Genomic DNA, 20,565 nt, shown 5'->3' with positions numbered 1-20,565 from the left:
TTTAACATGATGATGTGTGTGTTATGATAAATTTAAATATTCTTTCATCTATTACTGATCATTAGACTCACACATGACCAGGTGTTGTTTAGCAAGTTAATGGCTCTCTAAATTAAGCATTGCCAGTTGTTACTGCAGTCATAATGCTGCCTAAGCAGTTCCATGACATGAAGATATCCCTTTATTTTTATTCTAAAAGCTAAGAGATTGGGGATCATCATGTACTAGGTGGAGCTCCAGGAGTCCAATCGATGAGAGAGAGGAAGTGTGATATGAGCAAGAGATATTGACACCATGATTGGAAAAAGCACAGGAACAAATAGCCAAACTCCCGGAAACAAATGAAGTGAGGAGCCCCCATGGAACTGGTCTAGGCCCTCTGGATAAGTGAGACAATTAATTAGCTTGAACTGTTTAGGAGGTCCCCCAGGTGGTGGGACTGGGACCTGTCCTTGGTGCATGAGCCAGCTTTTTGGAACCCAGAGCCTATGCTGAGACATTTTGCTCAGCCTTGGTGCAGGGAGGAGGGGATTGGACCTGCCTCAACTGAATGTACCAGGCTGGGCTGACTCCCCAGGGGAGACCTTGCCTTGGAGGAGGTGGGAATCGGGGGTAGATTGCGGGAGAAGGCTGGAGGGTGGAAGAAGGGAGGACAGGGTAATCTGTGGGTGATATGTAAAATGACTAGAAAATCGCTCATAGAAAATTTAAAAAAATATGATACGCTTAAAGATATCTAATTAGCTGTTGAGGTATGTGTTTCTCTTCAAGCACAGCCTGGACTCTGATCCCACTGCTGCAACTGAATTACAGAAAAGAAGAGCAAAGAGAAATCCAGAATCTTTGGCATGTTTATGTGATCAATTCCATTTTATTCATTCACGTTTTGTCTTCACCGATGTTCTGCATCTGATCTTATGATGTGGGTTTGTGGCTCCACTTCCAGGTTCCTCTATGGGAAGAAATGACAAATGCTGTCTATTTGCTGTGCCCATTGTTTCCTAAGACTTCCCTGGAAGACAGAGACTTTCCTAGTCATCCCAATTCTGCTGTGGGCCGTTGTTACCTCCTACTCAGTTGCTTGCACCCTGGCATTCTGTATGACAGTCTATGACAATCCAAGGCTGTGGAGGTTAACCTCTACATTTCTACAAGCATTCTCCATACGTTGTCCTACTGTATTCATCAGTGTTCCCAACTTAATCTCCACACTCTCTTTTCCCTGCCATAGAAAAGATAGTATTTTTCTAATCTCTCAATGTGTCACAGTTGTTGATTTCTGTTCATGAATATATACATATGTTCTTTATTATTTGTGCAAGTCTAACATGAGGTAACATGATGGTTAATATTGATAGTCCACTTTATAAGATCTAGAATCACACAACAGACAGAATCTGGATACATCTTTGAGGGAGTTTAAAGCTGGGTTAATGGAGGTAGAGGACCCACTCTAATTCAGCACAGCCATTGGTTCTCTGGTTAGATTCCTGGACTGAATAAACTGGGGAAAACATGTTGAGAACTGGCATGCATCTCTCTTTGCTGTCTGTCTAGAGATACCATGTGATCAGCTGCGTCAACCTCTTGATACCATGATTCCTTCCCATGATGGACTGTGTACTCAAACTGCAAGCTGAAATAAACCAATTCCACTCTAAATTGTTTTAGTCATTTTTTTAGTCAAAACATTGAAGAAATTAACTAAATAACTCAATAGTATTCTAAATTGTACTGATAAAATCTTATGAGTCATTGTGGTGGCTACAGCATATTTAAATGGAGTTAAATTTTGAGGCTTTATTTGTCTTTTTACATTGCTGTAAAATGGACATCTCAGTGCCTGCTGGCAGAAGATAGCAAATACTGCAACTTTGGGGAGGCTGTCAACTCAAGTTGATCCTCCAGGACTTACAACATTATGTAGAATAGGGTTTATATTTTTCCAACTTATGTGATTAATACATGCTTAGAATTTCAGCTTTGTATATACAAGAGAAAAAAATACATACCCTAGAGAAGACAACAACTATTTTTTCCTCTTCCTATGAAATAACAGGAATAAGAATTTAAACAAGAACCAAGTTCATTTAAATCAATGCTAATAAATAAAAAAATACATAATTTTATTCATTATAAAACTGTAAGTTTTCCTACCATGATTTTTAAGATTTATGTATTTCTAATCTAATATTATCTAATTCTGTTAAAGCACTTTTTCCTTCATCTACTTCTTTTTACTAATTTATATTTCGAGGGTGGGGGTATTGAAGCCTGTGTTTTTGTCTGAATAGTTGCACTATATGAATAATGGGATAGGTTATAAGAGATTATTCAGTTCCATGATTTCCAAGATAGTAGACATCTATATAAGGTGAATATCATTTAAAGATAATCTGTTGAAAACATGTGTACTGCCTGTTATAGTGTTTTAGTACAATAATTCTACCACTCTGTAGGCTGAGACAGGAGGATGGTTATGAATCTGAGGTGAGTTCAAACAAGATAGAAAGTCTGAGGCTAGCCCACCCTACCTTATTAGACCCAAGCAATTCAAATCAAAACTTTAAAAAAAAAAACACTATCACCACTACCAGCACCGCCACCAAAAACATTTGAAGACTGAGAACTAAAAGTTGTCTTAGTTTAAAAAAAATAGGACTTAGTATGTCCATTGCTCTTATTTACCCCCCAGAAAGTGACAGAGAAAGCAGTCTGGTACAGACCTAGAAACTTGATCCCTACTGGGTAATCTTCACAGTGCCAGGGATTTCTATTACATTGCTGGAGTTGAAAAGCTATAATCAATTTTACCCAGCTTTGCCACTGTGCAAACGTGACAATGAATAACTTTGAAAGACATGCTCACTGGTGTAATAGTGACACAAGCATCAGTCCTGCTCCACAAGCTGAAAACCATGCCTGGCACCATTATTGGACCAAGAATCCATGGCTAGACAGGTCATAGGCTCTAGGAGAGAACCTATTGCTTCTAATCTTCTAAATGAACATAGTATTAGACTGACTCCTAATGACTTGTCAGACCCATAGATTACTACATCTCTCAGTCCTCATCAGGTAAGTTCCTATTTGCAGTAGATAATAATTAACTTAGAAATGCATAACTGTCTAGGTGCAGAGAATAAGAGACTGTAGGACAATGCTTATCCCTAAACAGGATGTCTCGATCACATCCTCTCCTCATAAGACTCAAGAATCCTTGCAGAAAAGAACATGGAAAGACTGTAAGAGCTGGAGGTGGTTGATGACTATACAGAAACAATGTCTTCTGTGCACAGCAGGGCACTGCACATGTGAATTCACAGTGGTTGTGACAGCATGCACAAGACCTGTACAAGTGCAAGCCATATCAAATCCCATCATACAAAATGGAATTGGCACTAAATTCTTCCCTAGCTGGGGGCTAATGGCAATTGTCAGCTGTTGAGATAAGAAAAGACACTGTTTTCTCTAACAGCGTAGTTCCTGGTAATACTATAGTAAGACTATACTCCAGTGGAAGATCATGCATGCAAGAATATTTGGGCAGCACCAATTGGTCTTGCTTGATAGGACTGTTTTTAAAACACAGAAAGTTAGTGGGTAGGGGAGGGAGAGTGGCTTTGGGAAGAGTTGGGGGAGGGGTGAATATGTTAAAACAGCTTATACCAAACTCTCAGAGAACTATTACAAACTAAAAAAATATAGAGATCAATATGATTAAACCATGACTTTTTTTTGAGATGGTCTGAGAAAAGACACATTTTGGTTTTATTGTGTTTCTCATTTTCACTGAAAACTTTATCTTAGACTTGTGGAGTGATTTCCTTTTTCCTCCTTTTTTTAAATTAAGAGATTTTCTACTCATTTTACATATCAACCACAGATTCCCCTGTCCTCCCTCCTCCCACCCCCCCCCAAAATTTTTCCCCAATCCACCCTCCTATTCCCACTTCCTTCGAGGCAAGGTCTCCCGTGGGGAGTCAGCAGAGCCTGGTAATTCAGTTGAGTTAGGTCTAAGCCCCTCATCCTTGCCCCAAGGCTACACAAAGTGTCTCACCATAGGCACTATGTTCCAAAAACCTGGCTCATGCACTAGGGACAGGTCCTGGTTCCACTGCCTTGGGTCCCCCTAAACAGTTGAATCTAAACAATTGTCTCACTTATCCAGAGGACCTAGTCCAGTTGCACAGGGGCTACTCAGCAATTGGTCCACAGTTCATGTGTTCCCACTAGTTTGGCTAGTTGTAGTTGTTGCTGTACTTTTTCCAATCATGGTCTCCATATCTCTTGCTCACAGAATCCCTCCTCTCCCCCATCGACTGTACTCCTGGAGCTACACCTGGGACCTGGCCATGGATCTCTGCATCTGCTTCCATCAGTCACTGGATGAGGGTTCTTTGATGACAGTTAGGGTGTTCCGCCATCTGATTATTAATGTAGGTCAGCTCAGGCACCCTCTCAACCATTACCAGTAGTTTATAGTGGACACATTTTTTGTGTGTCCTGGGGACCTCTCTAGCACTCTGCTTCTTCCTATTCCCATGGTGTCTTCATTTATCATGGTATCTCTTTCATTGTTCTCCCACTCTGTTCCTGATCCAGCTATGACCTCCTGTTCCCCTAAGATCTATTTTCCCAAATCTTGCCCTCCATTAACCCTCCTCACCCCCACTTTGCTCATGTAGATCTCGTCCATTTGTCCATTGCTGGGTTATCAAGTGGCAGGAACCCTGGGAGTTTCACGGAAGGTCTCTTTGATGAATGTTAGAGCCTCCTGTCAAGGTGAATTCCTGGGGTGAGAGATGGCTAACTCAGGAAGACAGTCATTTTGAGAAGAAGTACTGAGAAGATGTTGTAGTTTTTATTATTCATGAGAAAATACTTCCCCCAACAAAACCGTTACCAGGGAAAATATCTAGTGCCCTAAATTAGCACGAATAAAGCAAAATAAACCCATTGGTGGTTTGATGGACACACTTGAATGTAATTTATTTACATGGAGACAGAGAGACTGGGGAATTAATCTTTGGGAACTTAAAGCTTTAGAGGAGATACCCCAGTCTTAGAGATGGCTCAGTCAGGGAGTCAGGGAGGTGCTTACAATGTAATCATGAGGTCTGAGGTGGAACCTCAGCTCACTCTTAAAATATGGCTTGAGACAGTAACATGTGACCCAAAACGTTTTCCTTCTGGGATTTTTACTTTTCTTTATTCTATGTATCTTGCTTTTCTTCTTACTCCCTGGCTGGCAGTGTGACTGTGTGGCTGACCCCTGGAATCCTCTTCTCCATTTCCTATTCTTGCTCCTCATTCTTCTCTTCTATGCAGTCTAGATTTCCCTCCTATTTATTCTCTCTGCCTGGCAGCTATGCTTACCCCTCTCCTGCTTAGCTACCTTCTGTTCAGCTCCTTATTAGACTAAGTGAGTGTTTTAGACAGGCAAAGCAAAACAGCTTTACAGAGTTAAACAAATGCAACATAAAAGAGTGCTGTAGCAAAAATCTAAATGGTCTTTTTTAATAAAACAAACCCGGAGCCAAGTATTGGGGTGAATACTGGAAGATCAGAGAGACAGAACAAGCCACAGCCACCTCACCTCGCCAGTTCCTCAGCTGGTCCTGTTTCCTCAGACTGGAAGCCTCTTCGTCCTCATATCCGAATGGCTCTCAGCTGAACTGTGCTGCTCAAAACCTAAAAGATTAACCAGCCAAATGCTTCCAGTTCCTGGTCTTCACACCTTATATACCTTTCTGCTATCTGCCATCACTCCCTGGGATTAAAGGCTCACTTCTTGGGATTAAAGGTGTGTGTCATCATGCCTGCATATAACCTTGAACAGATGGATTTCTGTCCCTGGAACGCTAGGATTAAAGGTGTGTGCTACCACTGCCTATCCTAAGTATCTAGTCCTCATATCTGAATGGCTCTAAGCTGAACTGATGCTCCAAAGCCAGAAAGCTTAACCAGCCAAATGCTGGTCCTAATGCCTTACATACCTTTCCGCTTTCTGCCACCACTCCCTGGGATTAAAAGCTTGCTTTCTGGGATTAAAGGCGTGAGTCACCATGCTTGGCTGTATCCTTGAACACATGGATTTCTGCCTCTGGAATACTAGGATTAAAGGTGTGTGCTACCTACCACTGCCTATTTTAAGCATCTAGTGGCTTTTCTGTTCTCTGATCGCAGATAAGTTTATCAGGGTACACAATATTGTGGGGAACACAATACCACCACATTTCTTCTCTTTTTGTCTAAAATTTAAAAATCTTATAACTAATACAAGAATAACTATCTAATAAGTATATACAATATATACAGTAAAAAACTCCATTATATATATATTAACAATGTCCAGTCCAGTAACATTTGATAAACTCAGACAAACTAATTTTCATTACTTATCCTACGTAAAACAAGTAGTTCCTTTTTAAAAGTATTTTTCTTTTAATAATAGATTCAGTAATCTCTACCTTTTGTCATTTTTATATATTCCTCTTTTTCTTTTTAGAGTGCATTCAATTATCTACCCATTTATCTTATTAATTCTTTATCTGTTTTTCTCAGGGTAGATTCAGTGATCTACCTCATATGTATATTCTCTTCTTTATTTTTCCTTTTTTTTTTAAAACAAAACCTCTGAATCTAATCTCCATGATCAGCTTTTTTCCTGACCATTAACAATTAACAACTTGTAACCAACCATCATAAACAATGACAATATTCATAACTCATAAAACAACCAAACCCTCCCATTCCACCGCTTGGGAATGTGGGTGTTGTTTTCTTAAAGTTACTTCCTGCTTTCTAGGTGTGAAGATATCTGTAGGGAATCCTGAAAAGAAAATTTTTGGGTTAATTGTCAAGTCCTGTATCATTTGTCCAGTCGCTGCTTAGTGGGAAAGTTCAGGGCTTGTCTCAAGTCCTTGCTCGAGTAGTCTGTCAGGCTGAATCATCTCAGCTAGCCATCTCCAAATTTTCCTGAGCAGTTTGTAGTCCAAAGCCGATCTTTCCTTGGTGTTAATCAGCTTAATGGCTTTACCATAGTCCATGTGGAATCATCATTGTGGGATCCTATCATCCTTTGAAGATTCCAAAGTCGCTGTTAGGTGTGGTCATGGTTCCCTTTAGAATTTTTTTTTGTCCCTCCTCTGTGGTTTGGAGGAAACACAAGTCTCATAAACCTCTGTTTCCGGGAACCGTGAACGTTCTTCCCTAGAAGAGAAAATCTTCACAGCAATAGTCTTGCCAATCTTTCCCAAACTGACCTTCTTCGATGTTTTCTAGTAACACGATGGTCCTGGCAATTCTCTGAACAAGCATCAGAAAACCCTTCATCCCAGGTAGAGGCATCAACATCATCACGAATAAGATGAGAAGGAGCCAGCAACTCGGAGCAGCAGCCACTGCCTCCATGGTCCCACCACTGTTTGTGGCTCGGCCCCAGCCAAAGCTTCTCCTACCTTGGCCTCAAACTCAGGATCCTCCTCCCTCTGCCTTCTTCAGTAAATCCTACTGGCATGTGCCACCACAACCGGCAGAGTGCAGTTCGGTTCTGAGCTGGGGCCCACAAGGCCACAGGCAAGCGGCTTTTTCCTGAATTTGTAGCACAAATTTTGGCCGCCAGATGTAGCAGGAATCTTAAAAGTTCTTGCCAGTTCCTTTGCTTATCCTGTTTCCTCAGACTGGAAGCCTTTGAGTCCTCATATCTGAATGGTTCTCAGTTGAACTGTGCTGCTCCGAAACCTGAAAGCTTAACCAGCCAAATGCTTCTAGTTTCTGGTCCTCACACCGTATACACCTTTCCGATTTCTGCCACTACTCCCTGGGATTAAAAGTTTGCTTTCTGGGATTAAAGGCGTGTGTCAACATGCTTGACTGTATCCTTGAACACATGGATTTCTGTCTCTGGAATGCTAGGATTAAAGTTGTGTGTTACCACTGCCTATCCTAAGTATCTAGTTCTCTGACCACAGATATTAGGGTACACAATATTTTGGGGAACACAATACCACCATAGTCTTCTCTCAGAGATCAGGCCTCAATGTCAGTTTCATGAACTGAGCTATTAGTTTCTGGGAGGGCCATGAATAGACAGTTAATCACTGATGCCCCTGCCAGCAGGACAGGGGATAGGACGCACCAAGTCTGTGCCACTGAGCCAGACCCTACAGTCAGCACTTGCTAGGCCAGCCAGTCTCCACAGCAGCTCAGGGACAAAACATGGGACTGGTCCATGCCTGCCCAGAAATGGGTAACTGTAACCCCAAAATAACCCTAGCCAATTAAAGTTACTTGTATAACTGTCACTCACATAAACCAATCCCAAGTCTGTTCCTATGTAGTCTGAAGACCAGAAGAACCCCTTGCTTTACCCCGTGAAAACCCTGCCCCATTGCTACTCTGGGTCTCTCCTGCTCTGCTGCATCAGACAGTCAGTGACGCCAGAGTATATCCAACAACAGTAAAAAGACTTTGCTTTCTTTTTTATTTTTTATCAGATTTGGTCTCTTGGTGATCTTTGGGGTTTCTGGGTACAACACTACATTCAGCAACTTCATATTCTTAACACAGGCTCTTTGCATGTTGTGCATCCCTTGAGAAACTTCTGGCTCACAGAGATGTTTTCTCCTGAAGTCCTCCTGATTGATTCATTGGATTTGCTCTTTTCATTTGTACATATTTGAACTGACACCTAATTGGTGGAGAGTCATTTAAAATTTCTTCATTTCTTTATGTACATGATATTATGGATTGAGAGTTGAGTTGAAATCCACTTCTGTAGTAGGAAAGGGGACCAGGGTATAAGAAAGCAATAAATCGGGGCCAGAGTGTCATCTCAACACAGGACAGACTCAGCGGTTCAGCTCAGCAATTGCTACTGTGGCATCCCACAGTATGCAGGTGAGAATTACTTTCATATGTACATATAGATAAAGATAAACTTGAGATTTTCCAGGGTAGGGTGAATTGACTATATTGCTGTGACTAGAATTGAGTTTAAAAATATTTTAACAGGAACTGTCTGGTATTTACTACTAGATGTAGAATGAACTGTATCCATCCTTTCTGATGAAAATCTAATTATTTCCACCAGATCCCAAAAGTAATGCTTAATACCTTTGCACCTTAAAGTACAATCTTCTAATCTTCTCTTCATTTGTTCTTTGTTTCCTTTTTTATTTATTTAATCCTTCATTCTTCCTTCCATTTTCAATGTAGTTTTGATAAGAGTTGTTAAATTTCCATCAGTAACCAAGGAGCTATTTATGGTTGATTGTTGCCAGGAGAGGTCAAATCAATAGTCTTCAATCTAGTGGACCATTGGCACTGGAATGAGACAGAGGGCAGGAGGCAACCAGGAGAGTCTGAGACACAACATAGAAAAACCAGAGGTTGTAGCAGGTTCATTTCTGTTGGCAGAGAGAGTGGCATGTATTTCTTTTTGGAAAACGTGAGGTTTGATAGACATGAGATGAGGACTGTGATCTGCGGAGCAATTAAAATTGGGTGGCCCAAAAGAGCAAGGTGATTTTTGGTCTCTCTTCATTTTTCCTTTGATTACTTTTTTTCCTTTGTTTACTTCTCTATCTTTAATTTTGTTGTTGCAATATGTTTACTTTGAGTCCATTCTTCTTATAAATTCACAGAGTCATTGTGGGTGGCCTTTCACTACAATTCTGTGGCTTCTACTCCTCCGATGTGGGGTTGAAGATTGCCTCCCTCCTTCAGGCATCCTTTTTGTTTGTTTTTCTCTTTAATTCTGGTTTGAGAGACTTTCTATCTCTGAAACCCCAGCTGGAATTCACTCCACAGTCTGAGATGGTCTCAACTCAGACAAGCACCTGCTTGTGTTTATTTAGTGCTAGGACTAAAGGTGTGTGTAGGGATTAAAGGCACCTGACTTTCTCCAAGCATTGGAATTGTAAGGCTGAATTGTTTCCCCTGCAATTCTCATGAATAGTAAACACAGGGGTATGTTTATGATTCTCTGGGAACAAATGTTTTCATAGGAGTGTTTCTTCTGGCCAACATTGCTTTAATTACCTAAAACCCAGAATATTATCAACAAACTGAAGATTCAATCATTTTCACACCTTTTGGTTAATCCATTTGCAAACTTTGATCATTTTTCCTATTATGTGGATTTTTTTATTCTCCCAGAAGAACTGAGTGTTGAGGTTTAAACATTCACAATTTTAGTGTTATGGTTTTCAGACTTCAGAAATATTAGTCACTGAGCTTTAAGGCTTCTTTGGGATGATAGCATTTGGGGTTCTTTCAATTTGTTGGGATTCAGCACATTTTGATATAAGACCATAGTCTTTGCGCATAAGATCCGAACATGTGGATATCAGAGGAAACAATTCAACCTAACAATCAGCATGCTTGGAGAAATTCATTCATAATGACACAAGCCTTTAATCCCTGCACTTTAATTCCAGAGCAAGCATTTGCGAGTTTGAAATTAAACTGGACTACATAAGAGTTACAGTCCAGCCAGGGATACATAGTGAGACAATGTTTTAAAAAACAGAACAGCAGCAACAACAAGACAGTAAAGAACAGACAGAAAACCAAAATGGATTCTTGAAGTAGTGAGACAGCTCTGGGCCCCCAGCACTGAGTACTTTGAAGCCATAGAATTGTAGTGCAAGATCATTGTCTACAACCTAATGAGTTTGTGAGTAGACCTGGCTAACAAGGCAGCCATTTGAAAAAACAAGCAAACACCAACAAATTAGAAAAGCAAAGAAAAAAAGACAGGAAAATGTAGACAAATTTCTAAACAGTCTTAATAAAAAAAGAAACACAGAGCCAAATATAGGGGTAATAGCCGAAGAGATCAGAGAATTAGTGAAGAGCCACTGACTACCCTTTAGTTCACCATCAAGTTGTAGTTTCCTAAACCAGAGAGCTTCATCCTGCCTAACCTGAGCTTTTATTACTTTCCTGTTCTGCCTTCTCATTGACTCTAAGACCAGCCACATGTCTTCCTAGTCACTGCCTGTCTATACAGACATCCAGGTCTCTATGGTTGGTACTGGGATTAAAGGCTTGTGTCACCAGGCTTGACTGTGTCCTTGACCACACAAAGACTCTGCCTGCCATGTCATCGGATTAAAGGCTTGGTCTACTACTGCCTGATTTCTGTTCCAGGTTCCCTATGAGCTCTGATCTCCATGCAAACTTTATCTATTAACATACAAATAAAATCACTTTTTAGCACAATTAAAATATCACCATAGGAAAATATTCATTTTTTTTTTTGGTTTTTTTTGAGACAGGGTTTCTCTGTGTAGCTTTGCGCCTTTCCTGGAACTCACTTGGTAGCCCAGGCTGGCCTCTAACTCACAGAGATCCGCCTGGCTCTGCCTCCCGAGTGCTGGGATTAAAGGCGTGCACCACCACCGCCCGGCAAAAATATTCATTTTGTATATACATTTTAATTCCACCCTAAACTACAATCCTCCTCACATATCTATCGTACATCATGTAAAACAAGTCAAACATCTCCACTTTGTTCCTAGAGATGAGCCCAGGAAAGGCTGGCTTTTCTATGTTGTGCTTCAGACACCTCCTAGGCTCTTCTCTCTGTGTGTCTCATTCTACTGCCAAGGCTTTACCTTGTTCACTACACCATTTGAATTCCCAACCCTGTGGATATCAGAAATTTTTAACCAGTTTGGAATGAGTTGTATGTCAGAAGTCATAGTAGGTGATTGACAATCTTTATAATTCCTTTCAGCGTCTTACTGTCCCCTTTCACTGCAGTGACTGACTATGCTTGCTTTGGATGTGTTCTCCTTCCATGGCATAATCCAGGATTGCATAGAGATGCAGAGCTGGGGCTGAGGGAGGATTCCATGTGTAATTCAATCAGAGGGGCAAGTATCTTTCCTGTTTGGTTAGCTTGTTTTTTTCTGCTCTAGTAAGGCTTTTCACTGGTCTTTCTACACTACCAGGCTGTTCTGGGACTGGAGACCCTTCAGTCCACTTACTGAATGCTAGGATGAAAGTGTTGACTGCCACACCCACAAGCAGGAGGTGTGGTCCAATCTTATTATCAAATGATTGGCATCTCAGATTGAATCACTGAAGCCAGGCACTATAAAAGGAACTCAACTTGAACAGAACCTCAGATGAAGAAGAGCCGTGACCTGGAGACACATCGGCTCCTAGTGCCAGCTGGAATCACTGGAGAAATTCACTGTAGAGGCAAGTAACTGTAGAATAGGAACATTTGACTTCTTTGTTGCTTGAGTATGTGTGTTTTGTGAATATTTGTGGGGTTTGGGAGATGCTGCTTCACAATTTTGGGAGATCTCAAAGATATAGTGTGGTCCTTTGGAGCTTTCTGATTAAGGGTTTAACCATTAAAATTCTGAAGGATAACAATATGCTTTTTTTTATAGACTTGTCTTGGCTGTTCTCTGAGTTAAAGGTTGTTGGTCATTCAGTTTCAAAGTTTTTCTTATGAATGTTTAGCTTTGTGGCTCTTTAGAATGGGAGACAAGGGTGAATCTTAATATTTGAGGTTCAGCAACTACAACTTCACCTTTTATAGGAAAGGAACAGATAGCCCTGTGCTACTGAACACCTTGCTGTTCTCTTCCTTCAGGTCATAACATCTTCAACCCAGGTTGTTTCTCTCTGATGAGTCATGGACTGTTACACTCACATCTCTTTGTTCTGGTCTCTAGAATAAATTGTGTAGGACTCTGTTGAAGTATTTACTGTCAAGAAATAATGGAACTGTGGTTATTGCAATGTATCTGAGACCCATAAACTCATAGGGAGTGGCACTATGAATAGGTGTGGCCTTGTTGTAGAAGACTGAATGATACACGCCTTTAATCCAGACTGTGATGTGGAGGGCACACCTTTAGTGTGGACCACACCATCTGGAGTAATTGAGTCCCTATTCAGGTTGGATTTGAGGTCTTTTTCTCAAGCTTCAATCAATGTGTAAGAGTATATCTGTTGATGTACTGTGTATCAGTCTCAGCTCTAGCACCACCTCTGACTTTCTGAGGCCATGCTCCCCAAAATGAGGGACTGAACCTCTGAACTGTAAGTGAGCCACCAAAATGAAATATTTCCTTTATTAGAGTTGCTGTGGTTATGGTGTCTTTCACAGCAATAGTAAATCCTCAATAAGATAGAAACCATCTGTGATAAGACTCTTAGTTGTTGTTATTTAATTATGTCAAGTTTAATTTATAGCTTTAACATATTCACAACTTTCTTAAATAGATCATCAAGTCACAAGAGAGATACTTGACTGAGAAAGTTGAATTTTTTGAGGAGTCTCAACAGAATGGCTTCACAGCACAACAACTCTTTTAAACCCCAGTCACCAGAAAGTGGCCTTGTATTAGAAAACAGGAACTTCCTTCCAAGCCAGGATACTTCTCTACAGTGGGAAGAAGATATCTGTAACTTCTCAACTGCTCAGCTCAACTTTCCCACAAATGACAATGGTTACTGTGCAAAGCAGGAACTGCAAGCAATGTGGAAGTGGTTTACCTCCTGGTTGAAGCCAGAAAAGAGTAGCAAGGAGCAGATGATTTCTCAGCTGGTCTTGGCTGAGTTTCTCAAAACTGGGCACTACAAGGACAAGTCTGTCTTGAAAGAGAAGTGGGAATCAAATGGCAGAAACCTGGGGAGATTCATGGAGGATCTGACTGATGAGTGCTTGAAGCCTCCCATCATGGTGAGTACCTTGGTTGAGAGATGGTTAAGTTATCAATCAAGACAGTCATTTATATTTGGGGAAAAGTAAGAAGATGTAGTTATTTTATATGTGAGGCTGTCCCACTTCAACAAAATATTTACAGTGGTGATTATTTACTACTGTAAATGTGATATAAATTTAATGGGATTATAAGTTTAAGAAGCTCATGGCTCTTTTGACTGATACAATTATATTTAGATTCTTTACATGATGATAGGGAGACTGGGAGATGATATTTGAGCAAAGCTTGTAAGGGTTTAGAATAGAGACCCTGGCTGGGATTGGAAGAGGGCTCATTTAGGTAGGTGATTTTATATTGTAATTATGAGTATTTAGTTGGAATTGCAGCACACACTTAAAATTCTGGCTCTCAGACCTAGTCTGTTATTCCAGGACCTGGGCTGTGGAAACTGGGGATCTAATTGACTTAATGGTTTTCTAAACTGTCTACTACATGTCATTAAGTTCCTATGTAAAAAACTCAATGTGCAGGAATGTAGAATATGATTTCTGATGATGAAATGTGGCTATTAAATGAGCATTCAACACCAACACACCCTTAAGAAAAGTCCTGATGAATAATAGTGCTGCAATTCAAAGTTTTAGAACTGAAATTCTTAATTTGGATGTAACTACATTGAAACTTCTATAAATGTCTAGGTTTGCATAATTCTCAGTTACTCTCAGAAATGGTCAAGGTGGTGATATTTTTCAAACACCCCATACATCCATTTCTAAATGTCATGGTTTAAATAAGTTCTTATTGCCTTAAACTTTTAAATTTGGATATTAGTTGGCTTGTTTCATTGCTTCTTTAGGGTTTTTTCCCATTTGGGACTGACTTTTATTCAACTGGCTTGAGTAGGATTCAGAGGAATTATATTTTCCCAGCACTTCAAGTACTGGATTAAAGCTGTCCACCACCACACCCTGATGTTTATTTCAGGTTTTTACTCTAAGCACAAGTTGTCATTTCAGTTTATTTTATCCCACATTTCACTCCTTTGATTTTGTTTTAAACTGATCATTTCATGATTGAAACTGAATTCCAAATAAAATGCTGTCAGCTTCCTAACAGCAGAGACAGCATGTTTAGGTGGAGACAATATATGTGTTAGAAGGGTTTCAGTCAGATGTGTGTTGTACTAAGGACTTAATAATAGAAAACAACACCCCTTAGAAATAGAGCTATGATACTAGGGGCATCATCAAACAAGGGTTTTATCTAGAGTTAGTAGTTAAATTTAGCAACCAAAAATATAGGTATTGGAAATACAACCCACTCCCACAGAAAAGTGAAGTGACAGTGGAAGAGATAGGGACCACTGACAGACTAATGGCCATAAGTGGGGGATGGGTAATCCTCAGCTACCTGGGAATGAAAATGTCAGAGTCATGCGCACGAAAGCAGAAAGTTACAATTGCCAATATGACACCAGGACACCAAAAGGACATCAATTACACAGTTACTGTAGACATCCTAAGAATTTCAGAAAAAAACTAACTATTACTAATCAAAGGCTGAATAAGGAGCTTCTAGCATAGCAGCCATTTTTCAGACAAAGAATACAGAAATGTTAAGGGTTCTGGGCACTGATTAATAACTATAGATCCTGGGTGCAAGAGAAGGAGGAAAAATAAGGAGCTACAAATTAAGGAGACACAGAGAAACACTAGCCATACAACTCTTTGTTAAACAAAAAAAATTATTAGAACAGATAACACCCATCAATTAACAGAAGAGGCCCTAGAGGTGCAAGGCCCACAGGCAAGTCTATGTCAGAATTTTTACAGGCTCCTTTGGGTCTTCTCGATCTCCAGACTACCCCCCTCCTTGATATGTCCTACCTCGCCTTGGTGTCTTCTCAGTAAACCAGCTATTTCATTATAGTTGCCCTAGATTGGGTGGAATGGGGACAGTCCTTGGAAAAAAATGAGAAGCCTTTTTTGATGGAGTAAGTCTCTATTTTCTGAATTGGAACAGGAATATATTTCCTTGTTCAATGCATTGACCAGGTGAAGAATATGTTGTGGCTAGACATTGCAGAACCCTAACCTTACCTTTTCCCTTGGTACAGTGACTCAACACTTGCAAATACATTGTGAATAAGGACTTTAGAAAACATAACTTGTGAATGACAGAATAACACCATTAGAGATGAGAGATAGACAAATGACCTAACTCATAGTTCAGTGATCCCGTGCAATCAGTTAGAGGACAGGTTTTCACTCATCCACAAATCCACAGATTCATTGGCAATGGTCCTCTGGCTTTGTTTATAGGTTCACACCTCCATGCAGGGGCAGGAAGCCCTCTTTTCTAAGAACATGTCTTTAGAAGAAACCATCAACCTTTTGAAAGAGCAGCAATCAGCAAGAAGTTCAATACAAGAGAGTGCAAAGACACCCTTGCCAATCCCCCAAGACATGTTATTGACAACAGGTAAGTGTCAGGAAGCTGCACAGAGGAAGGGTGTTGTGTCGGGATCTTTTCTTGGGCACAGTTTCATAGACTGTCTTATTTCCACAGGACATGAAGACTGGGAAGATAGCCAAAACAATGGCTGGAGCAATAGTGATGTAAATGATGGGGATAGTCGTCCTGGAAATGAGATGGACTCCCTTTCCCTTATCCAACAAGTTCAGTTTAATGAACCTAAAGACAGAAGTGTTTCTGATGGAAATCCTCTGGATTTAAGCAGAACAAGTCAAGTCACCTCTAGGTACCAGGAAGAATTTCATAGAGGAACTTCTTCTGAAGATGTCCCTATGGAGGTACAACCAGAGATTACTTCCAGTCCAGAGCAGACAGAAGACTGCCAGAATCCTGATGCAAGCTCCACACGTGGGGGTCGTCAAAAGAGACCCCTCAGAGACTCAAAGACATACAAATGTGAGGAATGTCCCAGAACCTTTCAATATCCCAGTAGACTTGCCGCCCACCAGAGAATACACAAGAAGCAAAAGTCATTTGTCTGTAAAACATGTCATAAGGGCTTCTATACTCGCTCAGACCTGAGAGTACATAAGGTCATACACCAGGAAAATAAACCTTTCGAATGTAGTACATGTGGAAAGTCTTTCAGCAATCAAACCAATCTGAAAGCTCATGAGAGGATTCACACAGGAGAGAAGCCCTACACCTGCTCCCTGTGTAACCGTAGCTTCCGCCAGTCATCCACATACCACCGTCACCGGAGGAATTGCCACAAAGCAGACTGAACTGTGTACCTTCCTCACCAGATAATAGCAGGGCTCCAGCTTACTGTTTCATCTGTAGATGAAGAAGCATGTAGCTTCTAAACAGCAAGTAACCATTGAAGACATGACTTGTAACTTCTGGATTGTTCCATCTGTCTTTGTGGATAAAGAAGATGAGTCTGTTTTATGTTAAGTAATATTTTTCCAAAGCCTTAAATTGCTTATAATTTCTGCCTGATAAATATTAAATAAATGAATAGAATTGTAATACAATTGCCTCTCATGAATATTTTGTGTGGCCTGTGCTTGTGATTTTGTGAGTTTTTGTCTGCTTTTTTTGGTCTCAGTTCCACAGCACGAGTGGACAATAGAGGACTGTGTTGTCAGTTCTTTATTTTTGCCTTGGTTGAGACAGTGTCTTTCTTGTTAGGAGCTTTGTACATAAGTATGTCTGGTACTACAGATTCCAAATATTCTCTGCTCTGTAGCCCTTATCTCTACAGGTTCATGTCAGTGCCCTGCCATTCCCTCTGACTTTGGTACCCCATTAAAGTTTCAATCCCAAGTCTCAGGCTTGCAATGTAAATGCATTGCCCTCTCAGCCATCTCCCATGCTATGAGTGATTACTGCTTAATGTTCAAGAATGTGCCCCCACAGGTTGGACAGGGTCCTGATGTAGAGTAAAAAGCTTCAGTTGCTCACAGTGGCTCAAGGGAGCCATCTTTATCAGTTCCCTTATAGTCCCACTGTAATCTTCATAGCTCTATCCACAGGTCCCTAGAAACTTATGGAATAGAGGGAGCTGTGTGGATGCTGACCTCACATAATGACAAATAGAAGGCAATTGGCAAATGTTTTCAATGAATGAACTCTAAAAAGTATCTTACAGAAAGGAAAAAGGACTAATATGTATATTGTAAAACAGGATTCTGTGCAGCGTTGAAGACAAGCACAGGCTGATTGAGATGTTGGCATCTGTGTATGTGTTGGTGACTTCCAGGTTGAAGCCTAGCTGAGTTCAAGTAACCTGTAGACATGTTGTGGCAAACCATGATATTCCCCTGATGTATGTAGTACAGCCTTACAGCTAGCCACCAGGAGCCTTCAATTTATTAAAATACAGAATGAGCTGACATGAATACCAATACAATTTATACATTTTGACGTTGAAGTTCTTTTTTTGTTTTTGTTTTTGTTTTTTCAAGACAGGGTTTCTCCTTGTAGTTTTAGTGACTGTCCTCGGTCTTGCTCTGTAGACCAGGCTGGACTCAAACTCAAAGGGATTTGCCTGGCTCTGTCTCCCGCTGTGCTGGGATTAAAGGGGTATGCCATCTCCACCTGGCCACTTTGAAGTTCTTATTGTTGGCATACCTTGTGGCTGATCCTTTCCCCAGCATTTGGCTTTCTGATCCCTTTCCTCATGATATGTTCTCCAGTTTTTTTTTTTTCTCATGAGACTTGTAGATTTAGTCTCTCGAGATTTCAGTTTAAAGATTCCTGGACTGAGGTTGTGGGGATTTCTTAGCCTTTTCATCTTTAGAGATTGTAGCCTTTGTGGGATTAGAGAATTTTGGAGTAGAACCACAATTTTCCATATGTAATCATAAGAACATTTACAAGGATACATATGTAAAAATTTTTAAGGACAAATCACACAAGAACTTCTTTGTAACATAAAGTATATCAGAAAAGCCATGCTGATTCCACAAACTGGGATTCAGAAGGAACACTTAGTTCTTCATTTTGTAAGAAAATCTTAACTCTCAGAGACATGAAGTATCAAATATTGATGAAATTCCATTGGATCTTAGAGAGCAAGGTGTTCATTGTTCCATCCTGTAGTTTATTCCCTCTCATATGCCACTCAAGTGACATGTCTGGTGTGACAATGTTGTGGAAATATGGATGGAAAAGGATCACCTTAAGGAAAGCCCCACACAGGAAAGTTCTTTCACTTGAAATCAAGTATTACAAAGCAACACCTTAGTATGCACTATTATTATAAATTTTAAATAAAAATTAATTGAAAGTTGTAATCATAGCTCTGTGGCCCATTTGTTTCATTTACTACATGACTGTCTCTTGACTCCAGATCCTACATGCCATGTTCTGTGTCATCCACTTTCTAGATGGCTCATCAGAATACCTGTATTATGTAATATTATGTTCCTTTTTGTCAATTTTTCTTTATTAAGAAATTTTCTACTCACTCTACATACCACCCACAGATCCTACCTCTTCCAATCTCCCAGCTCTCCCTCCCAAGCCACCCCACATCCCCATATCCCTCAAATCAAGTTCTCGAATGGGGTCAGCAAACCCAGCATACTGAGCCTAGGCAGGTCCAAGCTCCTTCCCACTGTAACAAGGCTGCTCAAGGCACCACACTACAGGCACCAAATTCCAAGAAGCCTGTCCATGCACCAGGGATGGACACCAATCCCCCTGCCTGGGTGTTCCCCAAACAATTCGAGCCAAACCACCATCTTCTATATCCAGAGGGCCTAGTCCAGTCCCATGGGGGCTTCGCAGCCACTAGCCTACAGTTCATGGGCTTCCACCAGTGTGGCTGGTCATCTCTGCACTTCTCCTGTTGTGATCTCGATGTTTCCCGCCTGCAGAATCCCTCCTCTCTCTCATCAGTTGGATTCCCAGAGCTCAGCCTGGTGCCTGGCCGTGGATCTCGGCATCTGCCTCCATCAATCACTGCAAAAAGGCTCTATGATGATTGTTAGGGTATGCGCTAGGCGAGTCACCAGAGTAGACCAGTCCAGGCACCCTATGGACCACTGCCAGCAGTCCAAGGTGGTGTCATCCTTATGGGTTCCTGAGAGCCTCCCAAGCACACTGCCTCTTCCTTTTGCCATGATGTCCTCATCTATCATGGTATCTCCATTCCTACCCTCCAACTCTGTCCCTGTTCCAGCTCAACCCTCCCATTTCTCTATGTTCTCATTCCCCACACCTCACCCTCTGACACCCCCTCCCACACATCCAGTCTGCTCCTGTAGATCTCATCCACTTCTCCATCACTGGGTCATCCATGTGTCCCTCCTAGGGTATTTCCCTGTTAGCTAGCCTCTCTGCAACTGTGGGTTGCAGTCTGGCCATCCCTTTCCTCACATCTGGTATCTACTTATGAGTGAGTACATACTATGTTTTTCCTTCTGAATCTGGGTTACCTCACTCAGGATAATATTTTCTAGTTCCATCCACTTGACTGCAAATTTCTTGATATCATTTTTTTTAACGGCTGAGTAGTATTCCATTATGTATATGTGCCACATTTTCTTTATCCATTCTTCAATTGAGGGGCATCTAGGGTGTTTCCAGGTTCTTGCTATTATGAGTAGTGGTGATATGAACATAGTTGAACATGTGTCCTTGTGGTAAGATTGAGCATTCCTTGGGTATATGCCAAGAGTGGTATAGCTGGGTCTTGAGGAAGACTTATTCCCAATTTTCTGAGAAACTGCCACACTGATTTCCATAGTGGCTGTACAAGTTTTCATTCCCACCAACAGTGGAGGAGTGTTCACCTTGCTCCATATCCTCTCCAACATAAGCTGTCTTCAGTGTTTTTGATCTTAGCCATTCTGACAGGTGTAAGATGGTATCTCAGAGT

General features: G+C 40.9%; 1 protein-coding gene across 1 annotated transcript; it reads left to right on the top strand.

The window, feature by feature from the left end:
• Positions 1–13,321: 13,321 nt before the first annotated feature.
• LOC131904252 (zinc finger and SCAN domain containing protein 4D-like) lies at positions 13,322–16,960 on the top strand. The gene is made up of 4 exons (XM_059255321.1): positions 13,322–13,717; positions 16,022–16,181; positions 16,269–16,445; positions 16,752–16,960. Exons 1-4 carry the CDS (start codon positions 13,322–13,324, stop codon positions 16,958–16,960), a joined length of 942 nt encoding a protein of 313 aa, XP_059111304.1.
• Positions 16,961–20,565: the final 3,605 nt, after the last annotated feature.

The sequence above is a fragment of the Peromyscus eremicus genome, chromosome 1, assembly GCF_949786415.1.
Source record: "Peromyscus eremicus chromosome 1, PerEre_H2_v1, whole genome shotgun sequence".
In the NCBI taxonomy this organism is placed as follows: Eukaryota; Metazoa; Chordata; class Mammalia; order Rodentia; family Cricetidae; genus Peromyscus; species Peromyscus eremicus.
The sequence above is the reverse complement of the archived record's forward strand: the minus strand, read 5'-3'. Positions and strand labels throughout refer to the sequence as shown.